At 41.7% G+C, this 10,669-nt stretch overlaps 1 protein-coding gene across 1 annotated transcript in view; it reads left to right on the plus strand.

Moving 5' to 3' along the window:
* The first annotated feature begins 10,384 nt into the window (after positions 1-10,384).
* Positions 10,385-10,669, plus strand: part of dand5 (DAN domain family, member 5) — a 1,219-nt gene continuing 934 nt past the window's right edge. Inside the window, exon 1 of the mRNA XM_030351417.1 lies at positions 10,385-10,669. This exon is cut by the window's right edge and continues 207 nt beyond it. Within this exon, the coding sequence (XP_030207277.1) occupies positions 10,385-10,669 (285 nt within the window).

A 10,669-nucleotide genomic window follows, 5' to 3' on the forward strand; every position in this document is an offset into this window, starting at 1 on the left:
CTACCAACCTCACCATACATCCACGTATTGAAGACCGCTCCTTCTCAAAATCAATCTCTAATCTGCCTTTGGCAGATTAGATGTATGTGTCCATGTAGTGTAGTCGTACTGAGTCAGTATAAATATGCATTTATGTTATCTCCAGCATTTTAATGTGTATTGAAATATTGCTTAGTCATAAAAATATAGACCTGTGAAATATAGACAATATTCAGTTTTGATGAGTGCTGTTCATTGAGGTGAACTATTACTCAACCATCCTTTATGGTTTTACCTTGTTTTTTTGTGGTGTGTGTGTGTGTGTGTGTGTGTGTGTGTGTGTGTGTGTGTGTGTGTGTGTGTGTGTGTGTGAGAGAGAGAAAGAGAGTTTAAATACCTTTAAATAGAATTAAACCATTTGATCAAGGAGATTCATAATTGAGCATCGGGACGGATAGAACAATTTCACAAGAGGTAACAGAATTTTTCATTAAGACAATGTTATGTGTTCCATTTATAATATATGCCCTGGTCTTGTAACTGAGATGCACTACCAGAACACCAACTCTCTTTCAACTCATGTATGAGTTATCATTTCATCCTTTTTTTTTCTCATGCATAGCCTTTTTAGTTAAAATCAAATTATTCTATTATATATTATATTAATTATATACAACAATGATCCGGCATCATTTGGTTGTTTCCAATACACCACGATCGTGACTCTGTACCCAGAGTAAAGAAGGTCAGAACATTCATTAATATCCTTAAACAACATTTAATATCAACGTGTAAAATCCTACTGAGAGGTCCTGGCTTGATTTACTTAAGTAGTAATGTTAAACTTTCTCCAGGTTTTTGATAGACACTATATCATATGTTACTTTATTTAATTTATTCATTTATGTTTATAAATACTCATATCAAACCAAACCATTGCATCAAGTGCTTGCAATTAACCAATATCCTTAAAGGGCTTGAACAATGTGAAAGTTATGAACATTGTTTTATATTGTCTATAGTGTCTGAAATGACTTTGGTTAAGTGTTGAGTTGCTTGCTTTAAGCATTGCATCCCTCCAAAACAGAATTTTACAACCTTCTATGGGCCAATCACTTTGGTTATTTTGTGAATAAAAACAACTACTCAGGGTCATGTTTAAAAAACAAAGGTGCTAATATCAGAACATGTAAACGGGCTTTATTCTAAGCCTCCTTTTTATTTTTTACAGTTGGACAACTGATCTACCAGCCAAGATGTACTGCTCTTTTTTCTTGAAAACCATGATGTTCGTCTTCAATGGCATCATCTTCGTAAGTGGAAATCCTTTCATTATCATGGCCCCAGAGGTGTCGCCTCCATTTCCTGTCTCTCTCTCTCAGTCTCTCCTCTATCAGTCTGAGCTGCTTTGTGCTTTGAGGGCTTCTCTGTAAATTTTGGTCTGCTATACTTGTACACCAATTGAGCCAATGTTTATAACACAGATACTAGACTATAGAAGACCCCATCAAACCTTATATTTGGTGACATGTAGATATCCATTTGGTGGCATAGATCTATACATCATTAGTCTTTAAAGTGTCCATGCATTCATGTTAAAACATATGTAGCCTAATGCAATTATTAGAATTTGTAGCTACTGAATGTTTCAAGGCCTTTGCTCATGGCTTTCCGCACCCTTTTCCCTTTTCCTACCGCTGGTAGTCCCCTAACTTTGTTCAACCATGCTCTAACATGTTCTAGCATACTTTGTCCAACTCTTCACCCCGTCCCTTATCTGGCTTCTAAACATTGTTTTTGTTTTCAATAATATTTTATTTGATTATTTGATTTTTTTTAACCAAGACCTCAAAAGGTTTAGTATATCCTTTATAGGGTTTAGTATAACCCCTTTCCTTTATTCTCATTCTTCCTAACTCTCCCTATAATCCATCCTCAACCAGCTGGCAGATGTAGCCATGCTGGCCATGGGCATCTGGCTGATCCTAGACGACGGCTCTCTGATGGAGCTGCTGGGGAACGTGGACCAAGTCCCCGGTGGCCTGGCCCAGCTGGCCCCCGTCAGCTACCTGCTGATGGCCATCGGCCGGGCGCTGCTGATCATGGGCCTCCTGGGCTGCCGTGGCGCCGTCAGGGAGAACCGCTGCATGGCGATGACGGTGAGCACAGCGGGTCCGCTCCATAAGGGAACACAGGCGCGTAGAGGAGAGGAAGTGGAGTCTCCTCGGGAAGGAATGGCGGTCATGATTTCTTCCACACCACTCTGCCCCGAGCATTCAGGGTGAGGTGTCCTGCTCAGGGACACCTCGACACTCAGCCAGGAGGAGCCGGGGATTAAACCAGCAACCCTCCGGTTACCAGGCAACCCGCTCTACCTCCTGAGCAACTGCCGACCGGGGTATATAGCTTTGTCTGAGGGATAGCGTTAGTGTTTGAGTAACGGGCATGAAGGTCCTGGCTTTGATCCCCATATAGCAGAAGCCTGGCAGCAGGCCAGCCCAAACCCCTTCAACCCCACCTGCTCTTTATTACTTGTAGGTGAAGCAGACTCATAAGCGGTATCTTCCACATGTCAGCTAATTTACGTCTAGGGATTATGGGCATGACGTTTAGTAGGGTCACATGATTTTAGGAAAATGACCAATATGTCAAAGGTCAAAATACCCTTTGTTAATCATTAATAATTATTATATATTATATTATAAAAAAAACATAATCCAGGGTATAGACTAATTCCATAGGTTTTTTTCATTCTCTGTGTCACATGATTTCTGTCCAACCAGTTCTTCACCCTGTTGTTGATCATCTTCGTGGCTGAAATTGCAGCGGCTGTGCTCACGTTCGTGTTCAAGGCGGAGGTATGAGGCTTCCGTTATGATGATTTGTTTCTTTATTTGATCTGTGTTTTAGCTTCCCTCCGCGTGAATCACATATGTTTACAAAAGGGGATTCAACATAATAGGAACGGTCCCTGTAGACCTCGATATTCTAAGTTTATAGATGCTGGGTAACCTTACTTGACTATTTGCTCTCTGTGTATGTCTGATAACATGACCTCCATTTCTTCTTTCTTCTAAAAATGTCACAGGCTGCTGACATTTTTAAAGATCTGGATGACACAATTGTTAAAAACTTTGAAAAAAGTCCTGCAGGTACCCTGTCCCCTGTCTGGTATACCACCATGTACGATGTAAGTTCTTCCTTTAACTACATCACCACGGCTGCATGCATTACTTGTCGATACAACACAATAAACACCCAACAAACATTCTGAACTGATGAGTTTTCATCTTGTCAACTGGAGAACCAACCACCCACCATCATAGACAGAAAAACCATCACATACCTAGTTGTAAAAGTAACTCGAAACAGAAAATGAATCAGTCTTTTATTATTCCTTTCACAGAGAGACAATAGTATCAAAAGTACTCAGTTGTAAAAGTCGCTTGACTAAGAATATATCTCTATTTTATATTACTTTTAGAGTCCAGAGACTATGGTATTGCAAGTTGTTTGCTGCTGGCAATACAATTGGAGGAATCAACTTACTCACTCCGTCTCCCAAACTGTATTTATTGTACTTATATGCCAGATTAGGTGCACACCTCTAGCCTCTAGAGTGATTTGAATTGTAATGTGTATGTAATGTGTCTTTTTATGTTTGTTTTAGTTATAATGCTGTGGATACCATAATTACACTAACTTCCACAACGTGACCAAATACCATCCCCCGTTTGGTTTGTGAATCACATGCGTCATGACAAGATTATCCAGCTGTTAAAGGACAACGCTGCGATCATCGGAGGAGTGGTGGCGTGGATTGCTCTCATTGAGGTATGGAAAACACTCCCATATGCTCAATAAAGCTGTTGTATGTTAGATTAATTAAAACGTACTGTTGTATGTTAGAGAGCAAAAAAGACTTTGAAACTTAACAACCCAACAAAAACGTCCCTTATCTCTCTGCTCTGTTTTGCAATCACTCACCTGTGTATAGGCAAGATGGATCTCATGAACTCAACTAAAACAATATTGTTGATATTCCCCCACAGCATTTCACTCACTTCTAGCTAATGGATGGCTATGGCATTTCGAACTCTAATTACACTGAAAATATAGTGCTTAAATCTACAGCACCTTTTATTATTTCATCTTTACTACCTACAATGATCAGTGTTGGGAAATATACTTTTAAAATATTTTAAAGTTACAGAATACAGAATACATGCCCAAAGATGTAATTTGTAACATATTCCGTCCCATTACTCAATCTGAGTATCATATTCTGAATACTTGGATTACTTCCACATTGAATTGCATTTTATAAGTGTAGGAATGCAGCATCGTATTCTGCTTACTAAACAGGCCTATTCTGGTGGGTTCTTCTGTTCAAACTGGCTGAATGCTTCAGGCCCAAGTCTCCCTGAAAGTGCACTATATTATATAAATTGCTGTAGAGGAACAAAGACTATGGGTATGTGTGGGGGGACGTGTGACGTCTGGCCTGCAGGGGGAGTATGGGCAGGTTGGGAGCGCACCGGATTGGCTGGGGGGGGAGGGGTCGGACCTGAGTGTGAGCAGGTGTCAGCACTCAGGAATGTTTGTATACAGTGTATATGTGCCTGCTTTGTGGTTAGTGGGGGAACCGGGGAGCAGAGAGAGAGGCAGGGGCGATCACCACCAGAGATCGCCTGGAACGCATCCTGTGACCGCTTGGAGCGGAGTTATGATTTACGTGCAAGGAATTATGTTTTGTTGGACTGAGCGATCTAAATAAAAGGACTTTTCTGTTGGAAAAAGCAAACCTGGTGTCCAAGCGCTCTGTGAACCTGCTACAGTATGTCTATGCGAAAGATATTTGCTATATTACATCTAAAAAAAATGGGGGGGGGGGGGGGTCATTTTTTTTATACTGCTCGTGGCGCCCCCCATGTGATTTGCCGCCCCCCACAAATATGCCGCCCCGGCTGCCCGGTTCGCCCGTGCCTAAAACCGCCACTGCCTGTATTAGACCAGAGGTTTTAGAAATACACCATAAGGCCAACTTGTGAATGTGCTTCATTGAATCACACATGAAATGCAAGTATTTCTCAGAATATGTCTTTAATTAAGACCTCAAATATTTAATTGCACGCACAAGGTACTGATATTATGCATTAGACAGTGTTATGAACAAGTAACATAGTGCTAGCCTAGTTGATGACGTCCAGAGTAGAACACTTTAAACGGTCGTTATGCTGTGTTTGTGGTAGGCCTACTACATTTTGTGAATCAAATCATGCTTGTGACATTTATAGTCAAATATGTTGTTTGAGTTATGTAAATAAAATGACAATGGTATAATAATAGTCTGATATATTTATGTATTTATTTATTTACACGGGGGTTTTTGCATTTCACATTCAGCCTCTCGCCACCAGGGGGGGGCTGCAGCCCCCCCAGCCCCCCCAGCCCCCCCAGCCCCCCCACTTCCATTGTCCATGGGTGTTGCCTATAAAATCACATAGAGAGAGAATGAGAGAGAGGGAGAGGGAGAGAGAAAAAAAAGACAGTTGTGGACCGGTCGAACTCCTTCTCCCTCATCCTGGTGCTGAATGTGTTAAATGCATCACCATTTTTATGTAGGCTATGTTTTCCAGCATGCGTTTTATGAGGTTGTCTGTCCAAATATCCAATAAACATTCCGTCTCCTCTTGACTCCATGTTGAGCAGCTACGACTCATTTTCACCCGACAGTCCGACTATGTGCTGCTAGTCTTGGAGTTACCGCTAATCAAACAATAATTCCCATAATGCGCGCGGCTGAGCGGGTGCCAGTTACCTGTTAAGTGAGGTGGTTGCATTCACACCAACATAAACGTACTAAACCAAGGGCCCAACTCGTTTAATGCGCACTAAATGCTGTTGGTGTGAAAGCACGAATAAACTCTTAAAACAGAAGTATCGTCATGTAATCCATTGATTTCAACAATGCAACTGTATTCTAAATACCAACAATTTAAATTGTAACTGTAACGGAAAACAGTTAGGCCTACTTATAATGTGTAGAACGCCGGTATGTATTCCGTTACTCCCCAACACTGACGATGATTATAACAAATTAAGAATGTAGGCTACATTAAAAAAGTGTATGTTTATATATATGTTTATTTATATATATATGATGAGAGATATATATATATGATATATAGATTTATATATATATATAGAGAGAGAGAGAGAGAGAGAGAGAGAGAGAGAGAGAGAGAGAGAGAGAGAGAGAGAGAGAGAGAGAGAGAGAGAGAGAGAGAGAGAGAGAGAGAGAGAGAGAGAGAGAGAGAGAGACAGAGACAGAGAGACAGAGAGAGATTTCTCTATAGATATATATTTTTATTATATTTTGTTGATTAATTATTTTTATTTATTGACCTACAGGTTGCAGCCATGGTGGTGTCACTGGTCCTGTACAAAGATATACCACCGAAATAACGTGTGTGTGTGTGTGTGTGTGTGTGTGTGTGTGTGTGTGTGTGTGTGTGTGTGTGTGTGTGTGTGTGTGTGTGTGTGTGTGTTTGTGTGTGTGTGTGTGTGTGTGTGTGTGAGAGACTTTTTGTGGCAGATAATAATCTAAAAATAAGATATTGTGTATCATACATGATTTATTGTATTGGTTCTGTATCTTTATAATGACAATAATGAATCAAGTGATGGTGTTGCTATGTTTCATTAGTAATTCAAAAAAGTTATATCACACCAATAAACTTGCCACCTGCCAATCAAATTCAAAAAGCAACAAAGGGAAGACGCCTGGTGGTCATCCATAGCTGGTCATCTATGTCTAGGTCTATAGCTAGGTCTACAGCTGTTCATCTATGTCTAGGTCTATAGCTGTTCATCTATATCAGGTCATCTCTAGCGGGTATTCTATAGCTGGTATTCTATAGCTGGTCATTTATAGCTAAGTCTACAGCTGTATATTTATGTGAGGTCTATAGCTGGTCATTTATAGCTGGTAATCTAGGTCTATAGCTAGTACTATAGCAAGGACTATCTATAGCTAGGTCAATAGCTAGGTCTATAGCTGGTCATCTATAGCGGGTCATCTATTACTGTTAATTTTGTAAGAGATAATCACCTCAAGGGAGGGCAATAAACAGTTTGATATGCCCGGCTCGTGGACGGGTTACCTTCCACGAGCCGGGCATATAAACTGTTTCTTGCCCTGCCTTGAGGTGATTATCCCGTTTATACTACTTCTTGCTTGCCAACCTAATAAAACAATTCAAATACTTTAATAATTATGCTTTCTCTTATTCATATTGCATGCTTATTAAATGTATACTCTGTTTGAGTTCATCTCCCTCAAAAAGTAGTCCCCTTTAATTACGATCGATCAAACATGTTTTGGACACCTCGAAGGGCATTATCCCGCTTATACCATGGTCACTTGCCAAAGAAAATAAATTCATTCATTTATATTTTCATGCGTTTTACAATCCAAATATGAAGTTGTTCAAAATCAATAACTTTGTTTCCCTGGTGACGCCTGAGGATTTGACCAATTCCATTGAAACATCATTACTCTCCCGTAAGGTTCTAAGGCATTGGAATCGGGGTCGGCTTAGCTCAGGTGGTAGAGCAGTTGTCTTGTAACCGAAAGGTTAATAGTTCAATCCCAGGCTCCTCCTAGCTGAGTGTTGATGTGTCCCTGAGCAAGACACTTAACCCGAACTGCTCCTGACGAGCTGGCTGTCGCCTTGCATGGTTGACTCTGCCGTTGGTGTGTCAATGTGTGAATTAACCGATGTAAGTCGCTTTGGATAAAAGCGTCTGCTAAATGCCTTATTTATAATTGTAAACGTTGTTCACTCCTCCAGTAAATAGGATTGGCCTTAGATACCACTTGGCAATGGAGGTATGCCAGAGAACTGACATTATGGTGTGTACATATTGAACTGCGTTGTCTGATTACAGTTTGATTCATTTTTCACAATTTACCAGTTCTCGTTTTGAAGAATAATCACCTTTCATTTCAATGGGAATCGCGACGGTCTATACTTTCAACATACAGTGTACATATTTATAATTGGAAATTCGTCCCAGCCTTTATACCACAGATACTTTAGGGTCTACAGATATAACCACATTTTCTGATTACAGTTTAATGCATTATTCACAATTCACCAGCTCTCGTTTTGAAGGCTGAACAGACAATCTGACTGGAACTACTTGGCAGGTGTCCGTATAGAGGCTCTCAGCTTCACAAAGATTGGTGACCCCTTATCAATAGCTGTCATCTATAGCTGTCATCCATAGCATATAGCTGGTAATTTATAGCTAGGTCTTTAGCTGATCATTTATAGCTGGTCACCTATAGCTGGTCATCTTTATCTGGTCATCTAAAGCTAGTCATCTATATCTGGTCACCTATAGCTGCCTATAGCTGGGTATATAGCTGGTCATCTATAGCTCAGTAGCTGGTCAACTATAACCAGATCTCAGAGATTTTCACCACAGCTAGATCAAAGTGTGATCATTTTCTTCTTTCCCTTTTAACCAGTGATAGCTAGGGTTTTTGAACATTTCAAAAGCCATAAAAAAGTAAAAATATGTTACCTAGCCTACTTCAATCAACATTGTTACATGCATGAGAAAGTGTCAGAATAGTGACCACAGTAAACACAACACAGCAGTATTCTCTGAAGGTCGGGCAAAGTTTTTGTTATTTTTTCCCCATGTCTAACAAGAACGCTTCTGTGTGTGCGTGTGTGCGTGTGAGTGCGTGCGTGCGTGCGCGCGCATGCGCGCGCGTGCGTGCGTGCGGGTGTGATTGTTGAATATAATAATAAAACATAGAACATTCGGGAATCATTTGTTAAACAAAAGGCACCATCTGATTCACCGTCCTCGGAAGGTGAAAATATACGTTTGGTAAATGGCGCTATCTTGTGGGCTTAACCAACATCTGCAGATAGACATGGCTACCGTAAATCAAGACCAATGTTTCCCATTCTTTTTTGTCTTTATACTGCAATTCAGAACGTCTGAAGTCCCCCTTCATTGACACCTAACCAGAAATGCTGTACTCTTAACTAATAATAAACTATTATCTTTAGCATAACTATTATTATTGTAGGAGCCTTAAATCCCCAAATGAGCAGCAACATTATATTGGACAATTTAAACAAACCTCAATCTAATTCCACTATAATGATATAATATATATACAGCATATATATTACAGAGCGTTTAATTGATTGTCTCAGCAAATACAATGTAGGGAAATGGTTGACCTCTCAGCTTTCTAAAGCATTAGTGACCCCCCCCCCCCCCCCCCTAACCGGCCACAGGTCATTAACCTCTTCCCTGTCTCGCGGCTCCTTACCTGGGGTCGTAACGCTCAGCCGTGACCCTGGGAACACAACCATGGAGGGCTCCTCCATGGTTGGAGTGTTCCCGTGGGGAGGCCTCTCTGAGCAGGTTGTGTCACCTGGCCTCACATGCAGACGGCTGGGTGACGGCTGGCCGCTGCCTGTGATCCGGTCGCCGTCTAGAGAGCAGCCAGCAGCCTTATGGGTGTTGTGATGGGGTGTCAATAGCGGAGAGGGGGGGGGGGGGGTGGCCAGCAAGGTGGATCTGATGGATGGGAGTGTTGCTTCTTACACCCACAACATAAACACATGAATACCTTTTAAGTGCTTGAGTGTAGTAGGTGACGATAAGCAGGTTTTATTGTTGTATTGGGACTCCCGAGTCGGAACTGAAAGAGACGACTAAACGCAGGCAGCTGGATGAATTAATATTTGAACAAATGGTAAATAGGAAAAACAATCTCCTCTATATCCCTTTAGATATTGTCATTTTATAGCTATTGCCTGCTGTATGTATTAAAATACATACTTTTCCAGGAACTATAGTACGACATATTTTTGTTAATGCCATAAGATCTATCTGATGTATGTAACAAAAACACTACTACAGTTATCACTATTGATATAAACAAAGGTTCTGGTACCCGTTAACAACATACTTACTTACAAACTATTTTGTATACGATTTCCTTTCTTTATCCTTTATCCATAGCCTCTTGAAAGCAGGCTATGGGGATGAAGGCGCCTCTGATGACAGATGAGGTCCCTCCTCTGGGATGCTTTTTATTGCTCTATTCCAACACTCCAAAACGTAATCCCCTTTTGTGTCAATTATCCTGGATGTGGATGCTTTAGTCTAGGTGTGACACCAGCTCATGTGTGGGAATTCTAACGCCTTTTGAGCTTTTAAAATGCAGGTGAGAGCTGTCTCCAGACTGTATAAGACCATCCCATCAGCCACAGTGGTACACCGTTGCCTGCAGGTCCCTCTGGATAATCAGTATCATTTCTTTGTGCATTTTTTGCAAATCGTTTTTCTACCACGTGCCGCGACCATGGCTGTTTTCCCCTGCTATGTCTTGCTGTTGCTGTCAGTGTGGGCCCCATCAGCCTCGACTTCGCCTCACCATACTATAGACAGCGCCCTGACCACCACCCTGGAGTCCTCGGGGAGCGGCCCCCCTGAACCCCCCGGCCTCATGCTCCATCGCGGGGTGGTCAAGGTGGTCCGCCTGGACTCGAACCTCCCGGCCCGGGGCTCGGGGCTCTTCAAGCGGGCGCCCACCGCCCACAGAGGGGGCCCCCGGAGGCCATTCCCGGCCTTCCTGTCCCGGGGACGA

This window comes from Gadus morhua, chromosome 3 (genome assembly GCF_902167405.1).
Source record: "Gadus morhua chromosome 3, gadMor3.0, whole genome shotgun sequence".
NCBI classification, from domain to species: domain Eukaryota; kingdom Metazoa; phylum Chordata; class Actinopteri; order Gadiformes; family Gadidae; genus Gadus; species Gadus morhua.